Source organism: Rhinolophus ferrumequinum, chromosome 4, assembly GCF_004115265.2.
Source record: "Rhinolophus ferrumequinum isolate MPI-CBG mRhiFer1 chromosome 4, mRhiFer1_v1.p, whole genome shotgun sequence".
Taxonomy (NCBI): Eukaryota; Metazoa; Chordata; class Mammalia; order Chiroptera; family Rhinolophidae; genus Rhinolophus; species Rhinolophus ferrumequinum.
In genome coordinates, this window is record NC_046287.1 from 93,899,967 (window position 1) to 93,922,937 (window position 22,971).

The 22,971-nt window shown below is 33.7% G+C and overlaps 1 protein-coding gene across 1 annotated transcript in view; it reads right to left on the reverse strand.

Annotated features, from left to right (window-relative positions):
* The window catches only part of NBEA (neurobeachin), a 658,659-nt gene that overhangs the window by 89,994 nt on the left and 545,694 nt on the right, over positions 1 to 22,971 (reverse strand). Inside the window, 2 exon segments of the mRNA XM_033103847.1 lie at positions 15,262 to 15,312; positions 15,314 to 15,375. Of these exon segments, the coding sequence (XP_032959738.1) occupies positions 15,262 to 15,312; positions 15,314 to 15,375 (113 nt within the window).

Here is a 22,971-nt window from a genome sequence, read left to right on the forward strand (position 1 = left end):
TTTATTTTACTCAAGTTTCATCAAAGTCATTTATTGGAGTGTTTTACACAATAATACTTTGCAGGAAATGGCTGCATAGTATTAAAGCCTGCATATGCCTTCATTAGCAACTTCTTAAAATACATTTCTAAGTTTGAATGTTTATCTAATACATTTAGAAAGGAATGTTATAAAACAAGGTGTTAATGATTTGGTTTGTATTTATTATTTTTCACTTATTTTGCTTCTAATAATCAAGAAGCAATAAATCATTCGAAGGAAAAATGCTTCAAAATGTCTGTTTGAGAAATGAGAGTTTCAATCACAGATGGCATATTTTCTTATTGAAGCCAAACAGAATTATCTATCTATCTATCTATCTATCTATCTATCTATCTATCTATCTACCTACCTACCTACCTATCTATCTATCATCTACATATTATATCTAACTATTTACCTACACATAATTTATAAGGTTCTTAAAAGTGTGGTTCCCTTTTAAAATTTGAGCAAATAATGCAATGTCAATACCATTTAAATTTAACAAATGAGTAAGGTAAGAATTCTGATGAAGAAGTAAAACTACACTTAATGAAATTTATAAATTTATCTTGTATCCCATTTCAGTATTTACTATAATTACCATAGCAAAAAGCAGTTTCCTTTTCTCTCAAACAAGAGGTGCATTTAGACAGAGCCATCTCTATGACTTTTGGGTGTTTCTGTATGAAAAGGTATAATTGACTTTTTAGCTCTTGCTATTAGATTTATTATTACTTTGACTTTATGATTTTATATGTTACAAGTTGACACTGTAACAGATAACAGAAAATGATGCCAATAATAATGCAGGAATTAAAAATAAAATTTCTACCTCTACACTTTATTATTATAATTTAATTTCTAAAACTGTTATAAAGCCTACGTAGCTTGCAAAAAGCACTATTTAAATATCATATTGGTGGAAAATTATATGTGTAACATTGCCATGTCTATATAAAACACCATTAAATTTATTGAAAAAATGATATTGAAGATTTTCTCTACCACTCAATTTCCCCTTTTTGAATATTAAAGAGAAAAATTTGTCTCAGCTTAAGTATCACAGAAAGCTTTGTTTTCCTGAAAAAAAAATTGTGATTTTTATCATATGGAACAAAAATCCTGACAGATGCTATAGAGATTTACAATATTAAAGACTCTGAAATATATTATTGTAAATAGAATTGTTTAATTTTGTTCACTCCAGTGTTTCTTATCTATCATCTATCTATCTATCTATCTATCTATCTATCTATCTATCTATCTATCTATCTACCTACCTACCTACCTACCTTTCCTACCTACCTATCTACTTACCTACCTATACTGGAACCTCATCTTTCTTTTTGTTTTCCTAACTGTTAACATGTAATACAACTAGTGTTCCTTGGAATATACTTAGAAAAATTCTGGTTATAATCCTTATGGTATATAGCTCTGAGTGCTAACTTTTTATTTGATTTCATTTTCCTACTTTCTTTCCCTTTCTGTACTTTGATGTATTAATATTTTTTTATTTAAATAAGCTTACAAGTTTTACCAAGTCCTTTTTATGGAATAGGTATATACATTAAACAAGATAGTAAAGAATGAGCAACACAAATACTTAATTAAAAGATACTTATTGGGCAAATGGTAGTATATGAGGCATTAAAAGGAGAACATAAAAGTCTGAGCACAAAACCGGATGGATTTGAATAAATAAATCAACAATAAAGGTGGACTGATTAGACGCATAGTCAATGACATGAAAATCGATTACAATTTTTAAGAATAAGCAAAGGCTTTCAAGGAGAAATCAGAGGACCAACTAAAGTAATATTAGTAACACTGAAGTCTGGTGCATCAAAAACAACTTGAAAAATGCTCATGATGTTCATAGTATTAGGATTCTTCTTGTAAGTACGAGTATATATAACATTGAGATTTCACTATTGCTGTTGCAACTGCTAATGGTAGTACAGATTTGTATAAAATATTGTTTTCACATCCATTTTCTAGATTGATTTTCAAAATCTCTGAGGTGGGCAAGATATTCATTATAAGCCTAACTTCATGATGAGAAACACAAGTACCTGGGTCTCCACTGTTGCCACAACACTGGATTGCCTCTTCATAGCTAAATATGAAATTCTGATGCCATGTTTTTCTTCTATAACTGCGTGCTTCACTCCGTCTCCCTCACAGATCCTCAGCAATGGGATGAACCTTACAGGCCTACGGTCCAACTGCCTTACATTACAGAGGTGGACAATAAAGAAAAGTCAAATCCAGATCACATTGCTGGGATCCTTTTTATAGAACCAGCTGATGCTTTGTGTTAGATACAGCGTGAAACTGGATACAGTTGATTGATTTGTTGGCCTTCTAAGTACTACTTTTAGTTATCTTAATACTCTTAACACTTCTGAGATTCTAACAATCTAAGTTATCTTGTTATCTTTCATTAGAATAACCAGTGGCTTGGGAATCCTTAGAAAAATCTTCAGGAATTCTTGCTTTTTTTGTTTTTTCAGTCATGAGCTACATATCATCATTCTTAAAATTCTCAGTTATGACGATGTAGAAATCATACAAGCAGATGCTTCTGTGCTCAAGTAAATTCCCTGCCTCCCTTTTTGTCTGACTAGGGAATTTCAGTTCATTCTTCTGGAAGCAGCTCAAGTTTCATCTGTGAAGGCCTATGTGACACCATCTGGTTATAGTTAGGCAAGTTTATAACTTTTTTTTACCCAGTAAACTAGCCCTTCAAAGGAATGTTCTATGTTTTATTGATCTTTGAAATCTCAGCACCTAATACAGTACCTGGCTCTTTTTAGGTGCACACTAAACGCTGAATGAATGAAGACTTATTGATCGGATAATATATATTATATATAATATGTATTATATACAACATATATAATACATATTATATATACATCATGTAATATATGTATAATTTTATATATCATATATATTATACATATAATACTTTTCATTTCCAAATGAAAATTTTAGATAAAATTTTTAGGCAAAATCAAAAGACAACAAAGTGGAAAATATTTACAGCAATATGACAAAGGGCTAATTTCCTTAAAATGATCTCCGACAAATCAATAACAATAAGCAATCTATTAAATAAATGAGCAGATGAGAAGCACAGGCAATTAACAGATGCAAATTTCCAACATATGTAGGAAAAATAGCACCAGCTCATACAATGTAATGGGTAACTTTTTTTTTTTTTTTTTCTGTTCAGCATGCATTACTACTGTCCCATTATGATCCTTCCCCATTCTTGGTCTACCTGGTTCATTCAGGTGGGCTGACTCTATTACCTATCCCCCTTGGTGGGCATGTCATCCAGGCTTCTCAACAGCTTCTATCCATATGGCTGTTAAGATTGGTACAGAAATGGGCACATGATTTAAGTTATTCTGATGCAATGTTGTTGATACTATTTGGAAAAGAAGCATTCTCTCTTTCTTGTGGGGCTACAAAGATATCACTGCTGTAACATAGGGAAGCCTGTGTGAGAATGAAGCCAGTGAGGAAAACCACCAGAGATGGGGCATCCTATGATCCCGGTGAGCCTTGGATCCAGTTTTCCTGACCCACACCTGGTTTTCTCAGTTACACAGGCCAGTAAAAAGTTTATATTTTAAAGAAAGTTTATGTTGACTTGTACCAAAAGTCAGAAGTACACTTGCAAGTCTTAAATTGTCAAACAAAAACTATTTTTATTCATTAGATTGTCAAAATTATTAAGTTTCACAATACTCAGTGTTGGCCAGGGTGTAGCAAAACATATATGTCATAATACTGTTTGAAGAAATATAAATAGGTATAAATTTCTTGTGGGGGCAAACTGATATATTTTTTTCAATGTGCACTTGCTTTTGATCCAGTATTTCCACTTTGAGGAATTTGTAATGTGGAAAGAATGAAATACAAAGATATTTCTCACAGCATTGCTTGAAACGGCAACAAAACAAAACAAAACAAAACAAAACAACAGAAAAAACCCAACAACAAAACAAAACAAAAAAAGTCTAAATGTCCAGTAAGGGAGAAGTTACATAAACAATGTTACTCACACTGCTGTACATTATGCATCTAAATTTGAAAAATTTGAAAAAATTCCACGCTAAATGTATTCAATAAGTATTGAGTACCTGCTATGTGTCAGAAATTACTCTAGACCCTAGAGTAAGATAAATGAAGTTGCTATTCTCATGAAGCTTGCATTCAAGTGTAAGTGTGTGTGTGTGTGTGTGTGTGTGTGTGTGTGTACAGATGAAATCTAAACAAACAATTAGGGAAATGAGACACTACCAGATATAAGAGCTCTACTGACAATTAAAACAATAATAGGATAACAAAAAGTTGGTGATAGGCAAGGCATCTCCCATGAAGAGCCTCTGAGCAGAGATGTGACTGACCAGAAAGAACCAGTCACATGAAATTCAGGAATAAAACAATTCAAGATAGGGAAAGAGCTAGCACCAAAAAAGAGAAAGAAAGGTAGTGTGACCAAAGCATAGCAGACAAGGGTAAGAGCTTTGGAGATGAAGCGAGGAGATAGCTAGAGGCCTATTGTATGGCTTTGCAGCCAAGGGTGAGGAAATACATGTTGTAACGAGTGCAGTGGAAAGTCAGCGAGTGGTTTTTAAGCGGGAGAGAAATAAGATCTGAGTTAGGCTTTGCAAAGGTAACTCCAATGGTTTTGTGGAGTAATATTAAATTATCATTAGTCGTACTAGGATTGAAAAAGCCATTTGCAAAAACAACATAATATAGCATTATCAATGTTTCCCTATAAATCCTATAATGTATATATATTTTTACCTAATTAAGCAACTGTACATTTGCTTAATATACTTGCTTAATATTTTAGTATATATGTATTTATATATTTTTAAATATATTATATTAAAATATATATTAAATACAAAAATGTATTACAATATCAAAATATATATTAAAATATATTACATATATAATGTATTTTTGCTCAAATATTCAGAGAAAAATTTTTGAAGAATATACTGGGTGTACCAAAATAATGTATACACATTTTAAGAGATTTTATCTATACTCAAGCAGTAGCTCGCCATAATCAGAAGTGTCTGGACGCTGATGATAGCACTTTGAGCACCTCTTGTAACTGCAGAAGTCAAACGTGACTTGTTATCTTTTGTTATCAGTGTATATTGAGTATTATAATTAATACAGTTTTTTCCTTTCTTAAAATGTGTATACATTTTTTGGCACCCTCTGTATATGAAACTATACTAACAGTTGCCTCTGGGGAGTGAGAATAACAGGTATTTGTTTTGTCTTCCCTAATTTCTTTTTACTGTTTGATCAAGAATGTGGTTTATCTCATATATGGAATTTTAGATGGCTTTTCCAATTATATGACCCAGAAATATCTTTCAAATGTGAACATTTTAACTTTTACAAATTTTAATCAATTATAGTAACTTTATATTTTAGCTAGCAAACAATAAAGACCATATATTTCTAAATATGAATTCCTGTTATCAATATTCACTTTGATTTGAAATTACCATGTATCAAAACTTTACTATTTAAAACAAGTAAAATGACAACATGAGAAAAAAAAGGAGAAATCAAGAAGGTGAGATATTCTATAGGATAACTGGTCTCTTGAATAAATCAATATCATGAAAAAAGTAAAAAAAAAGCGGGGTGGTGGTGGTTGGGAGCTATTCTAGCCTAAAAGATACTTAAGAAACATAACAATCAAATGCGACGTGTGGTTCTTGACTGAATCCTGGCTTGATCAAACCAATTTTTTAAAGATATATGGGAGATAAGTGGGAAAAATTGATTATGGGCACAGCACTAAATAATATTAGGGAATTACTGCAAGTTTTGTTAGGTGTGATAACAGTATTGTGGTTATGTAGGAAAATGTTTATTTTGAATACGAAAGAACTTATGGGTAAAGTATGATGTTTAATTTACCTTAAAATATTTTTGCAAAACAGAAAAAGCTAAAATGTTGATAATTATAACATCTAGGTATTGGGTAAGTGGGTGTTAGTTATTGTTGGTACTTTTCTTTATGTTTGAAGAAATTTTAAATAAAAAGTCAAAATTAAAAAAAAAAAAACTGCAGTGTAAATACCAAGCAAAATCTTTCAATTTCACACCAAGTTCTTTTATCATAACTATATTTTTAGGTTATTCTTATAGATAAGAATGCTTTTAATTTGAAAAATTTGTGTTTCTAAAATGTGTGAAGATTTTGTTCTCTTAAACAGATAACAGATTAAATCTCCCCTTTGCAATTTTATGCACACTCTTAGTTTACTTACTATGGCCTTTCACCATCAGGTGAGCTTCTGCTAATCACTACACAATTTCCACATACATTCTTAAGAAATGGAACCTGAAGGAATGAAGCATTAATAAAAGGAAGTGTTAAGATTTATATTTTGCTGGCTACAGTTGAGTGTATACCATTTTATAGTTTTCCTTAGGGAGAATAAACACAATTAATTGTATTATGAAGAAAGATAAACCTTGAGCCAAAGTTGCATTTTGATTTGCCAGATTTATTAGCACATTCCTACGTATGTCCGTCTGACATGGGACTGAAGTCTTTGGAGGTGTAGAATGACTCACTCAGTGCATTCATTTTGCCTCCTCTGCTCATATCTGATATGACTGACCACAGTGCAGGGCATTTGGGAAAGGTGGAGGGCATCCAGAAGATACAGTAATCACTAGACTATTAAAAACAATTTTGTTTAGTATATTCTACTTACCTATTGCAGAGAAATAATAGGTGACAAATGAAAGGAAATGCAACTTATATGTCCAATGCAATTACTTCGTCATAGAGTTATAAGGATAAAATGAGAAAATCTATATAAGATGCTTAGCACGATGCTTAGCATATAATACGTGCATGTCAAATGTTGGCTGTTATAATCATTACCCATGATATTATCATTATCCAATGATATTATCATTATCATTATCATTACAGAATATTACCTAAGAAAATTAGTTTTAAATAACTTAGTGAAAAGGAACCGTTTTTACATAAAAAACAATGGAGCAAAATACCTTACATTGTCATGTGTCAGTTCTATAAGCTTTCTAAGTATTAAGTAGTAGGGTGATGAGTCTATACATTAGTTTCAACATCATTTCTATTTAATATTCAGCTATTTAATGTTTCAGCTGGAAAGAAAGGTTAATGGAAACTGCTTTTGGCCTAGTTTTGCCAAGACGATGCTACACGTTAGATGTGACACGTGGCTGGTCAAACAAAAGTGCACAGAGCAGTCTCTCTTTTCTTTTCTATAGGTAGCATTCTCCTAAGCACATATGCTAAAAAAGCGCTCCTGTTAACTCCAGTTCCTTCTTTAACAGCATACATTTTTCAAAGCAAAACAGGCTCTCTCCTATTTTCTTTCCTTTCGCTCTCTCTTTCTGAAAGGTTAGGATGAGTTAGACCAAATGGGAAGGAACAAGAAAGAAGATAAGGGGACACTTCGCACAAGCAGACAGAGCACAGGTTTGGGAGTTCTGTGTGAATCCCTAAAGTTCTCTGTCACCCTATTATAATATGTCCCCGACAAACAACAGTGAGGACAAAAACAAACAGAAAAACATCTCACTATTTCTTGTTATCACAGTGTCTGTGAAACAACTTGTTTCCTTGTCTTCACTTTTCTTGGTTTTTCCTTCCTTTCAATTAGAAGGAAAGGAGCATAGTATGCTGGATAAACTAAAAATGACTGTAAACTTTTAAGGGTATGAACCAATTCTTATTTTCTTTTTACTTCCAGTGCCTGGCACAAAGTAGGTGTGCAATTAATGCTTGTATAATGAAAGAATAAGTGAATGAATAAAATTATTACTTTAAATAAATGCAATTTGGAAATTGGTGTCCTATTTCCCCCTTTCAAATTATGCCCTCAGCTTGGATTATTCCATGAAATTAAAATAGTATCCAAATACTGCCAATCAATACCTTGTCTTAAAATAGTACTTTTCCTTCAATATTGCAACGTAAACATGCTTAACAAAAACCATTTTCAAATTGGGTTATATGTTAAGGCAACATTCAACATATAGTATTAGGTCGGTGCAAAAGAAATTGCAGTTTTTGCAACTATTTTTAACCTTTTAAACCGCAATTACTTTTGCACCAACCTAATATTTAGAAAAACATTCAAATTTAGCAGTGTTTTTTTTTTGAGTAGATGGTATATAATTAAATTTACACAGTCACATTTTTATCTTCTAATTAAGTTTTATATCACCACCGTCAGCTATTAGTACACTTAGATCTGCCCATTCTTCATATTTTGTTGTTAAAAGTTAAGCATTAGATAGATTATATACTAAAGTAAATAAAACTAACTTCATTTTAGATACTGTTACCATGAAAAAAAAATAACTGTAGAAACTTGTACCATATTGCTGAACTGGGTATCCTCCACCTAACAATGGAAACTCTGGCCTATGTGTTGTCTATGTGTTTGGCAGTTATCAAGGGTGGACGGTTGAAGACTATTCACACTTCAGTGAATCCATTTGCATGATCACGTTTCAAAGCCTCAAGGCTTTATCACTTCCTTTTTATAAGTAGCATAATAATTTGGGAAAATGGTTATGCTTATCATCATCTGTCAGTCAACAACTCCTGTGTTAACAAAATATATTTTTTCCATTCAATGAATGTGTGTGTGTGTGTGTGTGTGTGTGTGATGTCTTATGCTCATGTCAGTATCAGTAGGACTTGACTTTGTGATGAAACTATTTCATTTATCAGAGGGCACTGACTGGGAAGTAGGAAAATTCCATTTACACTTGAATGACCAGAGGGTGTGCTTCCTGTCAGAGTCATGTAATCACTGTAATTTAAGAGTAAAGTTCATATGAGTGTATGTAAATAACTAAAGCATTAGCATCCATAAGGTTTTAAGATAAATTTTACCTCAAGATCACATCTCCATAAGAAAAATCTGTATAAACTGGGGGGAAATATTCTTGTACCAACTGTTGGTTAAATATTGACAAGATAGGTCAACGACAGGTTGTTTCATTTGCTGCCCATCATGTCATATAATAAACATAACCTCCAACCTGCACATGTAATAAATAAAACTTGAACCTGTGATGTCTAATCAAATGAGAGGGTCTAATAAATTTTACTGATAAAGTACTTCCAAGCTCCTGTGCTCTTTAACTGTTAATTAAGTGGACTAAGAAAAGAGTAAGAATATTGTAGACATAATAAAATATTTCATTCTAAATAGATATGCATCTCAAGTTTCAATAAATAGCTTCAGTATTTTGATGTTTAAGATTTTGATATTTGACATTTTAAAGAGATGTAAATATTTATTGTATGAAAAAATGATGTGTTTTATTAAAAGGTATTTATTTTATGAGGACAGAATTAAATCAAATTAATCTTTTACTAGGTTTTTTTAACAGACCAAAGACAGTGAAACCTCAGCTGACAAATTTGGAACTTTGCTTTGTAGCCACCAGTCACTGAATGCCACTTGGGTGTCGGGCATTATACTAGATGCCTTACCTACATTAGTGCATTTCATTCTTTCAACAACTCTCTTACGTAAATACTACTGTGTTCATTTTAAAGAAGAGGAAACGAGTTCATAGAGCTTAGGAAACATGCCTAAGATAGTACAGAACTTGTCAGAGCAACAGTTGAACAAAGCCTACGTTCTTTCCATGTTCCATTTACTACCTCTCAATTTTTTTTTCTAACTCTCAATTTTAATACTGATACAAAGAAAAGAAAACTGAAAAGGTTTGATAATTCTAGAATTAACCTTTCCCAGCATCCAGTAAAGAGAATAGGGGTCTTGTATGATCTCGACTCTACCTCTAGCTACAACCACAGGAGATGATTGGCTTATCTCATCTCCAATTAACATATTCCAACCCTCAAGAATTCAACTTCCTGTGTCAGTGTTACCTGAGTGCTATAGAACTGGCAGTAGGACGAGCTTGGCAAGGGGAAGAAAGCGTCTCCAGCTCATACATTATCCTACCCATATCCTCAAAGCCCAAGAAAAAGTATGTCTGGTGCAAAGATCTTAATTTTACTTACTTTCTTGCTCATTTTTGGTTCTCGCCTGTACAATCTTATAAAAATGTTGTTATTTTTTTCAACATTCTTTTGTTACATATTAAATGCTGCTTACAAATGAAATAGACAACCACTGTTTCATCGATATTGTCAGAATGTTTTTTGGTAAGTATGTCAGATATGCATGTAAAAGTTAGAATTATGGACCAAGATCAGATATGATATGGGAAGAAATATATCCAGATGTACCTAGATGTTTAAATCCCTTCTGTACCCCTCTCATTTGCCTTTGCCATGAAACCACCCAGGCTTACTCAAGAGACAGCTCCTTCCTTTGCACTGAGGGTGAATTCAGGTTTGGTGAGACTTAAGCAATTTACAGGAGAAGGGGCTCCTTAAAAAAATGAACATAAAACCATGAACATAAAATTAGGAGCAAGGTATGAGAAGCAGCCCATAACACTTGAGGGGTTTGAAACTTAAGCTTCATTAGCTTTATGGTAAATTTAGCTCTGACACCATTTAATGGTCATATATTATAATTGTATATATGTAATACGCAATCTACTGCCTGTTGGTTTTTTTACCTTCATAACCAATTAATATTCCTTGAGAGTCAGGACTATACTTTAAAGTCTTCCCACCTTGCAAAACTTATTTTATGTAGTAGCTATATGTATACAAACTGAAATTTACTTGCTATTCTTTAGATTATAGAAATCATAAAGAAGAACGTCTCAGATACATTGCATTTGACATTTTATATAATAGAGAATTTTTGCTGTTCACCAAGACCACTTCTTAGGGAACAGGAATCCAAGTTTCCTCTGTCCAGTTATCGCCCCACCATTCTTAGACAGGGGTCTTGCATGATCTTGACTCTACCTCTAGCTCCACCCACGGGAAATGACTGGCTTATCTCATCTCCAATGAACATATTCCATCCTCTTAAGCAGCACCAACTACACATGAGGAGACATTTTCTGGGATTTCTGGGAAAGAAAGGTTTTCTTGTCTTCCACGAGAAGACAAGTAAGATGCTCTTCTTCTCTTTGAGTAGTATGAGGTGTCTGGAACTGTTACAGCCCTTTTGCTAATAAAGGGCAAGAAAGCTACTAGAGGTCATCCAGTAGAGGGTGACTATAAAGCCCACAGTGGGGAAGGCAGAGCAGACCAACGGAAAAAAATCCACGTCATTGGTGGCTTTGTCTGCATCACTGGAGAAAATCTCACTGAAAACAAAACCTTCCTCTGAATTTTTCAGTTATAAGAACCAATAAAAACTAATAACATTGATTTATTATTAAAGGTATCTTGAACTGGGTTGTCTGAAGCTGTCATTCAAAAAAAAAGTTCTAACTGATACAACATAGAATTTCATGAAGCCAGTGTTATGTGGAAGTATAAAAAAAAGAAAAATAAATTTTCAAATTTTTTACGGTACTTCATAGCATCTTAATTTTTTTATACAGTAAGAAATATAAATATTATTTGTTTACTGAAACACATTCTAGAATTATTGACTGCTAGGAGTCATTACTTGGATCCTAATCATTGTTTAGGAACAACTTCTCTGTTGTTAGCGACCCTTTAGGATGTTTCTGGTTAATAATATCATTTAACTATTCCAATTCTTCCTTGATCTTTTAGAGTAACAAACTCTCTATTAAAATTTTTGTTTGTAGTATTAATATATGTACAAGAATTCATGTGCTTCTTTGCGGTCATCTCTTCACTGAAAAAAAAATTTGCATCAATTAGTTGTTTTCCATCTAATTATATTATTATACTTCAAATGTCATTTTCCCCGTAGGCATTATAATATGATATATTTTCTAACATTAAAATCTTGTTTATTAATGATTTTATACAGGATCTCTTGGGTTTCTAGCCCATTTGTAAGAAGTTCTTATTAAGAAATTCAATGAAGCATGGAACAATGCAAGAGTAATTTATTAACATATCAAGAGGCTTTAATTTGCTAACATTTTCCTATCATGGTAGTCTGACAGAATATAAAGAACAAATTGCCTTAAAGCATGGAACTGGTAGAGCTGGAAGAAAAAGCTATCTATCTTTTAAGAGCTCATGGGTTCAAATATTCACAGCATGAAGGACGCCATGCTGCTTCCAAGTACGGTTAGTATTCAAGTTGCCTAATTTATGTAGGCTCAGTCTGTTTACTTCTTCTACCTATTTAGCTCTATGTAAAATTAGGAGAGCACATGTGAGTCACAAAGGGAGAAGTTATGCCAAAAGGAACATATATCGAACAGATAAGCTGTAAAAATTTGAAGAATATTTATGTATTCTAGTTACTTTAGAAACAGTGACTTCCTCATTTATCTCATCTTTTCTACATAGACTACAAATTATTAGCAATATTATATTCATATGTCTTCTGTAATCCATATCAGTCATAACGAGAGCCACATTTTCTTTGGTTAGGATAATGTTTCAAGAACATTTGAGTCCAACATCTCAGAATAGCTGAACATGCACTCTCTAATTTGCTACAGTCCCCATTAAATCTATTGTCATAAATGCTGGCCTCACAGACTTCTGCTAACTATCCAAGTTTTCATCTCACCTGTAGACGGAACTCTTTCTAAGAAGGCTGTGACTACATCTGTTTTAGTACCTCCTCTACGCCCTTCCACCCAGCACAGCACTTGACATATAGCGAGTATCTGATAAATATTTGTTGACTGAATTACTAAAAGAATGAATAAATAAATGGAGGAAAGGAAGGCACCTTGGTCTATGAGCTTCCTTTCACCATGATATCCCAGTTGATTTCAAAGAAAAAGGATGTCCTTCCCTGTTGTAAAAATAATCTAAAATAGCCACAGTAGTGGTCAGGTTATGAGGTTTTACTATTACGTATCGTGTTACTTGAGAAACTACTTTAAAATTTTTCTTATGTATGAGTTTCAAAGTATGTGTTACACACTGGTCACTTAATTAATGTTAAATAAAACACACGCAGATAAGATCTGTTTAAGAATGAGTCTGACAGTTTGTTATCCTCACATTGATGAGTTAGTTTGGTTTTGTTTTACACCCAAAGGTTACGCCTCAATCCTGGAAAGGTCCTGTCAACAATGGCAATATCATTCAAACATTTTAATTCCCAATATGGAAGTACGCCATATATTCATCATCACTATTTGAAAGACATTCAAAGGTACATGGCCTATATCATGATTAGTACAGTAACGTTCTTCATACATTCAGTGTTAGTTCTGCTGATACGCCAGGCACTCTTCTAATTCTTTCACTTACTACCATCAATCTGCACAACAACCTATTAGTATTTCCCCATTACACAGGTGAAGAAACTGAGGCCAAGAGAAATTCATAATCTTGTCTAAGGCACAAAGCTAGTAATGGCAGAATTAGGATTTGAAACCAGGCAGTCGTGCTCCAGAGTTCTTGTTCCTAACCACTGTTTATTGCCTCTCATGTAGTTCACTCTATATAATATAGGTACCCTTATTATTTAATTTTGCAGAGAATGATTTTATTATTCACATAATCTATAAACTTGATTTGCTCCTGGAGGACAGATCCCATGAATTACAATGTTTCTATCTACCCCAGTCTGAAATATTCCTTATACACGGTAAATAAAGATTTTTGTTCAGTTCACTATACTGGAAAAATTACTATATTTGCAGCCAAATTGGAATTCAATTGCTTGTATATTTTTTTTCCACCGGCTGTGTGGCTCTCAGGAAGATGTTGGCTAACTGATCACTTAGGTCCCTTTACTACCTATAATATCATAACTAAAATTAGCCATGAGCTAGCAATTCAGATTTGATAAGAGATACCAATAAACAGAAGCACTAGAGAGTGAGGGACAGATAAGGACATGTAAAAATTAGTACGCCGGCTTCCAAAACAGGCTAAGAAACATGCCATGTGTAATGATAATAGCTAATATTCATGAAAGTGCCTTCATGTGCCAAGTACTATGTTATGTTAAATGCACACATCATTTGATCTTTACAACTGCGTGAGGTATGATGGTATTACTATTCTCATACGGGGAACGTGAGGCTAAGGGAAAGTGGTTTCAGCTCCCATAGCTACTAAGCAGTGGAACACAGAGCTTCAACTTAGGTCGATCGAGTTTTCAAAGGCAAGAAGAGAGGCAAGAGAGGGTGTGCTGAGTTCAAAACCACCTGTGGGGTTAATTTCAAATTGGTTGTGATGCATATTTCCCTGACTCACGGGGCTCGTTCTCCCCTTGTCCAGGAGCTCCCATGCCCTCCCCGCACCAGAACCAATGTATACACATATGCCTTTCTACCTACTGTGGAATGCTAAAGCATACAACCAAATGACAGAAAAGAAAATTCAAAGTGAATGAGCGGAGGCTTAGTATGGCGAAAGTGTATAAACCTTCGGGACTGGCTCTGAGATTATCTTAGCCTATAGAGAAACTTTTAGGCTCAGTTCCTATTTCTTCACTGTATTTCAGAGTTTAGTATCCCACATAAGTTTCCTCTGGACAAATGAGATGACTAACCCAAAATTTGCTTTTTATTCTTATCCCCCATTATGTATTTTTTTCTTCCCAGTATTGGAGACAAATTTTCTTTTGTATCTTACCAGACCCTTGATAAATTATTGATGCCTTATTTCTTTCACTATTAAGCTCCCCTACAACGTGTGCAATGTAAGTGTGTGTGTGTGTGTGTGGTATGTATGCGTGTGTGTGTGTTTATAGTATGTATGTATTACGGTGAAGATAATGTGTCTTATTACCTAAGAGACATGTCACAGAAATGATTTGCTGTTGTATTTTATACTATTTTCAGGTTTCTTACCTTGACCTTTAAAACCCAGGATATCTGAGCAACTTTCACACCTACAGCTTTTCTTTCCCAAATACCCATTTCATTTTGCCTATACTAGTACTAATTTATCTTGTAGCTTAATTCCTATGCTAAGAATTGATGAGATTTAGACTATGACTACAAAAGGAGATGACAACCACGTTAACTTTCATATAAACATTAATTTTACCACACACACACACACACACACACACACACGGGTAGAATATGCTTTTAGAATATGAAGAGAATTGAAGAAATATGAAGAAAATACACAGAAATATATTTAAAAGTTACCTTTGATAGATCCCTGAAGTTTCCTGGAAGAGTCAAGTCCAATTCTTCTGAATTCATAGTTTGTTAATACCCACGGAAACACAGGGTATTGGTTCAGATCATTATATGTCCGTCCTAGTAAAGAAAAAGATAAATGATAATCTGTATACACCAATTGCATATGAAATTGTTCCTGTTCTATAATAGATAAGGCAACTACTGAATTTCAAGAAAAGTAGCTTTTTTGTTCATTGAACTACACATTTGTTTAATCAAAAGCACCTCATAACAACGTGTTTCAAGTGAATTCACTCAATACTAATTAACGTGTAACTACCATTATTTTTTACAATATAAACTTGTAGTAAAGACCGCTAGCTTTTTGTCATTACTGATTTCTCTTCTTTGGCTACAACACGTTTCTCAGACTCTCTTACAACCATGTTTCCCTGAAAATAAGACATAGCTGGACAATCAGCTCTAATGTGTCTTTTGGAGCAAACAGTAATATAAGACCCAGTATTATATTATATTGTATTATACCCGGTATTTTATTATATTATATTATATTATATTATATTATATTATATTATATTATATTATATTATATTAAATTATATTATATTATACCCGGTCTTATAGTAAAATAAGACTGGTCTTATATTAATTTTTGCTCCAAAGCGGCATTCAAGCTGATTGTCTGGCTAGGTCTTATTTTGGAGGAACACGGCAGTAGCCATAGACATGGGAATTTAGGTCTAATCTATACGAACGTGAGCAGAGTGACGTGTGCCACTTCCCGGCTTGGCCCCCTGCAGCCTGCCACACAGGTGCCTCCATGTTCCATCTCTCTTCTGCTGCTATGATGAAGATAATACTGCCACCTGGAGCAGAGCCTTGTTGGCCAGGGACCTGAAAGTGATCATGGGAGGAGGTCACCCTGCTGACCTGCACACCTGCAGGTTATGTGATGGTATTCTACTATAATGAGTATGTGTGTATCTAGAATATATTATATGCCAGTATACAGAATATTATATTGAGGTTATATCAATAATCGATGTAGAGAATTTGCAAGTTAACAGAAGTACTCTTGAAGCCAGTATGAAAAAGTAAAGAGGCAGATGTCACATACATTATTTTCACTACTTTAAGTTCATGAACATTCTTTTTGCATTATGTTATTTCACTTTAGTGAAGAGATGCTGGACCTTAGGTTGAGTTGGCTGGGTTTGTGTGTGGTGTGTGTGTGTGTGTGTGTGTGTGTGTGTGTGTGTGTGTTTTGATAGAATAACCTTAAATATTTCAGGTAGGAGGCTGAAGTATAGTGGGAATGAGGAAAGTTCAGGGAGATCACAGCACTGGCTCACCCTCATAAACTGGTATTAAAATAAACACATAATCAGATGAAATTAAGAGAATCAGTATTAGAGAAATAGAGCTCCAAAGAAAACTTTTGTTGGATAAGATTGTATTTTGTAAAATGTATTATGATCAATCCTGGGTACCTTTCTAAATTTCCATTCAAATTCAGACAAAATAGCAATGTCCCTTGTATTAGTGAATGAATTTTCATCTAGTATGCCTTGGTGCACCCCACCACATACAGTGTAACAGTAACACAGATATGCATACATTACTTGTTCATCATCAAAGAGTTGACATTAAATGATACCCACTCTTCAGCAGCTGGTAAATGTGACTGTGAATAGGAAAAACAAGTCACAGTCTGAGGAAGAACTAAATCTGCTAATGATTATAAGCATCAAATCAATTAATTCATTCAGTAAACATTTATTGGGTGACTGTTTAGTATATTAATCTCTGCATTTGAACAGAAATACCCCACATTGTTTTAATTGTGTAAATTTATGTGGGTGAATATTATATAGTGTATGGTAACTGATAGAAAGCAGAGCGTTGCTTCCACTTTACATTTCCTGGAATGAGTTAAGAGTAAGATTAGGGTTTCCCCTTTGTCTCCACCACAGCACTCACACAGACGTGTGTTAGAGCTAATACGCATCACTGCCAACTTGTCTGCCTCTCCACTAGTCTGTGTGTAAACTCATGAATGTAGGGGTCTGGGTGTGTGGGTTTAATCTCTGTGTATTGGCACATACTGCTGACCCAATAAATGTTTGTTAAAGGAATGCATACATATGTGATAAAAATGGATAAAAATGAGCCAAAATTTAAAAGATGGACAAGCACAAGCTAAGTAAAGAAGGAAAGCTGCAGGATAGTCTCTGTGGAGGATGAGGACTGCGAAGGCAGAGAATATGTATGTGAGAACGGCACTGTACGGGCACGGTAAACAAGAAGGGAATGTCTGCAGCTAGACAGTTCAGCCAATGGGTGCATCTGCTTTATGTTTATAAGTCTATAATGAAGAATAATACTAATGAGAATAAGCAAGAATTTGGAGCCTTTATTAAAGTCTTTTGTATGTGAAAACATTCTGCTAAAGCAGTATCATTGTAAAATACAAACTGTAAATTCTCAAACTTTAAACTTATTAGTGATAGCTCATATATATGTTAACCTAGGACAACGGGTTACTCTCTGTTTTTCCTACCGTGTTTCCCCGAAAATAAGACCAGGTCTTATATTAATTTTTACTCCAAAAGACGCATTAGGGCTTATGTTCAGGAGATGTCATCCTGAAAAATCACGCTAGGGCTTATCTTCCGGTTAGGTCATATTTTCGGGGAAACACGATTATACATGTGTATTTACGGAGACTGGGTAGGCAGAGCTATTTCTGGGATTCTAACTGGGCCCATGGCATACTTAGTGCCCCACCAACTTCTGCAGCAGCGTTCTACTTAAAAACCTGTAGATTTTAATGAAAAACAGGTTTCCTCCCAGTATATAAGTTTTGTTTTTTAATTCGTTTGTTTATAGAATAGTGATATGATTTATATAACATATGTTTATATTACTTATATAAATCAGTGAATAGCTGAAAATTAGATACCATAATTGTTTTCAAATTTTTGATGAAGTTTTATATACTAATGAAAAATTGTCAAGATAAAATAAATAAAAAGCCAATTTATATCATCAGTACTTACATATATCATGTAAATACAAATAGCATAAAAATAGAGGTCATATTTGAAGATACTAACCTTTTAACATTTTTGGGAAAAAAAATGAAGAAGAGAAAGCATCATCTTTAAAATATAATACAAACTGATGATCCCAATAGTCACAGTGAATAGCAGTTGATGTGTCCTATGTACATATTTTTTGAGATCAATGCTTTTTTTTTATTAGTTTCCTTAGCATTTATTTTCAAAGAATCTTCCAAAGATTATTAAAAGTGAATTAGAAAACGTATAGGAGAAAAAAATATATACATATATGTCCTATAGTTTTTGTAATTCATTTTTAGTAATCTTTGGAAGGTTCTTTGAAAACAAATGCTAAGGAAAATTGAGTAATTTTTAAATTACTGAAGCTTATAGCACCTTATTAATTCTAATAGATACAATACAGTTAATAAATGAATGTAGTTACACAGTTACATTAAATCTTTTTTAAATAAAAATTCTCCCCTAAAAGCCTTGTAACATGCACAGTCAATATATATTTTTGATTTGAATTAAAAATGTACTATGTATTTAAAATCACATGGGCAAAAAAAATGATTAAATGGTATCTCGGACTTTGCATGCATAAGTTTTAGCCATGATTTAGCTTTATCACTTTAATTATTTTGCTCAGCACCTTTGTGAAATGAAAACAAATACTGTTTACTAAATTAGCCAAAAAAGTGAAATATTTCCAAAGTAATACCTGTTAGGTTCTGGCACATCTAGGTACTTATTTATCAATTGTTCTGTTTTTAAATTTTTTACGATCATTGAAATTTAGTAAATAGCCTTTTGTTGTAACTGGTAGGGTTTTTTTCCTTTTCCAGCAGTAGTAAGTGCAGATTTTTTTTTTTTTTTATGAACTACTCTTATAAGGTTTTATCTTCGACGATGAATATTAAATATGCAAGCCTATGACACTAATATACTCAAACAATAAAAGTGAAGCACAGTAAATGAGATCTCAGAACACTGGATATGTTTCTTCACCAAAAAAAAAAAAACTTTTTAATTAAACCATCCAATTTAATGTTTTTATATGGCACTTTAGTTTTAAAGGTAAAGTGATCTAGAGACAGCTGACAAAAAAATTATAACTGCAATTCCTTGGTGAAAATGTTAATGACAGCAAAATATTGTTTAATTAGATGATTGCAGCATCTGGAATTAACACTCTTTAAGAGCTATGTTCCCGTGCTTGTCTGCTTCTTCACACTTTACAGACATTTTGTCATCTCTAGGTCATTAGGAAAGAATTTTTAATGATTTTTCTAGAAGCAAGCAGTTCAAGTTACATCTAATTAGATGACAATAATAGCCCAGCACATGCAGTAGCTAAATATATACATAATTAACCAGGGAGGGCTTGTACATCACAGAGTAAAAAAGTGGAAAATGCTAAACAGGAGAAAAAGGTTGGGGTATGGGGAAGTTGTGCTGAATTCATTAGCTGATCATATGAAAAACAACTCAAAAACCTTTCAAAAAAATTCTCAAACCTAACGGGCTCATTGACACAAGCTATGTTAGCAATCACTCTGTGTTTTTTTAAATGCAAGAATGCCAGATTTTAACATCTTGTTCATAGTATTATCTAATAAAGTATAAAATGGGGCATAGGTTGTATCTTTCAGAACACAACGAACAAAAATCAGGTCAACTCCAGGAATTAGAGGTTGAAACCACATTTTTATTGAACTCTGAGCATCATTAAAATTCACCTATATAATCTTCCAAAACTTAATGTTCTTTGAAATTAAAAAAAAAAAATCCACGTGTTACGAAATAGCTAAATAAATTACACAACAGCCCTAAGTTAGACTTTCATGCAGTTTTAAAAATCATGCCTTCAAAGAATATTTAATTAACGGAATAGAAAGGTAGGATCTGAACGTGTAGGTGTAGCAGGTTCCAAATGATATGCCACACACAGAAAAAGAAAAGAGAAAAAACATCAAAATCTTAACTCGGATATTTATGGCTAGGCTTATCAGTGACTTTGATTTTTTTAGTTATAATTTTCCAAATTTCTAATTTTCTATAATGAGTAATTGTTAAATTTATAAATGGAATAAAGGCCATGAAAACACTTAAGGGTTTTAGGGTGTCTTTAAAAACAATATGTTTTCTGAACATTTGACAAACCTCTTTTACTACGTAAACTATCTTTACAAAATTTACATACACATAGTAAAATGTGTGTTTATTTCTATGCAATTATGTATGCATGCACATATCACATGAGGGTCTAAAAAATCTAATAATGCATTAATACTCAGACACTGCTACCTTTTGCTTTATAGAGTCTTATTTTTAAAAGCATCTAGAAAGAAGGAAAGCAAAATTGGCCAAATATGACAGACCTCAAAAAATGGAGAGCAAAGAATGGGTCATAAAATGTACCTTGTATTTCATGTTAAAATACAGACAGGATATAAATCTGAGAGTGTAAGAGAGTAAATACTCTTTCAATAGAAAATGTAAATTTATTACATCACATTGACCTATACTTTTACAATGTGAAGCCGGAAAAGATGTTTCAGCTTCTCAGTTAGATTCTGTAACTCTTCGCTTTAATCCAGGAAATTTAAAGAATCCCTCATCCAGCAATTCTAGTGACTTCACATAACAGATCACACAACCACGCAAATACTTACAAGGCATAAATGTTAAATCAGTTCAACTGACGAGTATTTACTGAGCAAAACCTCTTTTTCTAGTGACTTCATAATCTCATTGGAAAGGTGATATAGACATGAAATGCCAAGGATACACTACCGAAGTGCCAAATGTGTGACATAGACAGTGTTATAGAAGACCTAGCGCTATAGAAGATTATTAACACAGTTATCATACGATACATATTTTAAAGAATACAGGTGTAGAGCAGTTGTTCTCAAAGTGTGGACCCTGGACAGTGGCAGCAGCATCACCTGGAGCATTCTTAGAAATGCAAATTCTTGAGCTCTACCCCAAACTTCTGAGGATGGGCACAGTGATCTGTGTTTCAGCAAGGCCTCTAGGTGACTGTGACAGCCACCAGTATCCTGGATGCTAGCCTGGTGGCCATGTTGCCAGTGTTGGGGCTGCTGATGCTCAGCCTAGTCCCTCTCCAGGAGTCACCATCATCAGAAGAGAGCCCGCCCACCCAAGGTCCCATCACCACCAATCACTGCAGAGTGGAGGTAATGAAGACCAGGCCCCCCTGCCTCAGACAAGACAACTCTGAAGACAGCTCCTGGCTCCCTGTGGAATCTGCTGAGACCTTTGCTGCAACTACCTTGGGGTTCGATTTCTCTTTCTGCCAAGTTCTACTTTCTTCACTCCCCCCACCGATGTTGAGCCCAGACTCTCCAATAAACTCCCTGCAGGCAAATCTCTGTCTCAGAGTCGTTTCTTTGGATCGGAGATCTAGCTTCAAACAGGTTCCACATGAGGTTCTACATGAGAGGTGACAATTCTGGGCCCACTTCTAGTATCTACGAAAGTCACAACAGCACATGAACTTCAAAAGTTTATTTTGATGAAATTGTTTAAAATTATTAATTGTTTAGGTTCTTAAGGCAGTTAACAGATTAAAGCTGATGACTAGAGGGGGGATTGAATGGCCCCACGAGGGTCCTACGCCTACCACTGTAATTGAGTGATGCTCCAGAGCCAAACCATCTATATTAGAATCCTGACTTCATCATTTGTTAGCTCTCTGACTTGGGCAAGTATTTAACTTCTTTGTACCTTATTACCTCAGTTGTGAAATGCGGAGAGGAATAGAATTAAGTCTTAGGTTACGGTTGATAATTAAATGAGTAAATACATACAAAGCACCTAGAATTGTATTTAGAAAACCATAAATTGCTCAATAAATGTTAACAATTATTTCCTATTTTTTTCTGAATGCTGACATTGACGTTAAAGAAATTTTTCAAAAGACATAATAAAACTAAACAAAGAAATAAGAAGATATTATTTTTTTCTGAATCTTGGTATTAGGAATAATTAAAGAAATGTTTAAAAAAGACTATGATAAGATATAAACCAATCATTTCTTGGCTTTAGGTTACCCAGGAAATTTGTTAATACAAATAGTAACACCCTTTCAAGAAATGATAAATCTTACTTTTCAATTAATTGACATAAATAAGTATTTACTGAACAATGACTGAATCCTTAAAACCATGCTACATAACAGCATGAATACTTAGTGGTATCCATGTTAGTAAAAGTGATATTGGTACAATTTAACATCTTTATACTGCCCTTTATTCTAGGATCCTTAGAGAGCTCTGAAAAGCGTTCCAATAAGAAGAGATGAATGGATACACAGGTATTTTCCACAAATCAGGAAAACAGGCAATTCTAATTACTTCCCTAACAAGTATTCCACCTTGGCTTTAATGAACCTTCTCTTCTCTAAAACCATCATGCAAATCTTCAACGTTGGTGCTCAGTACAAACAGCACTCCTACTAAAAACTTCAGGATGATGGTAAGGAAAGAATTAGCAGGATTATACCCAGGGACAGCACCTCTGGGATATTTATGTTCATAACTTTTTCCAACTGTCATTCTAATTCTGTACAAAGGTTCATTTTGTCTGGATAATCATCTATACGTGACAATTAAGAGTTAAA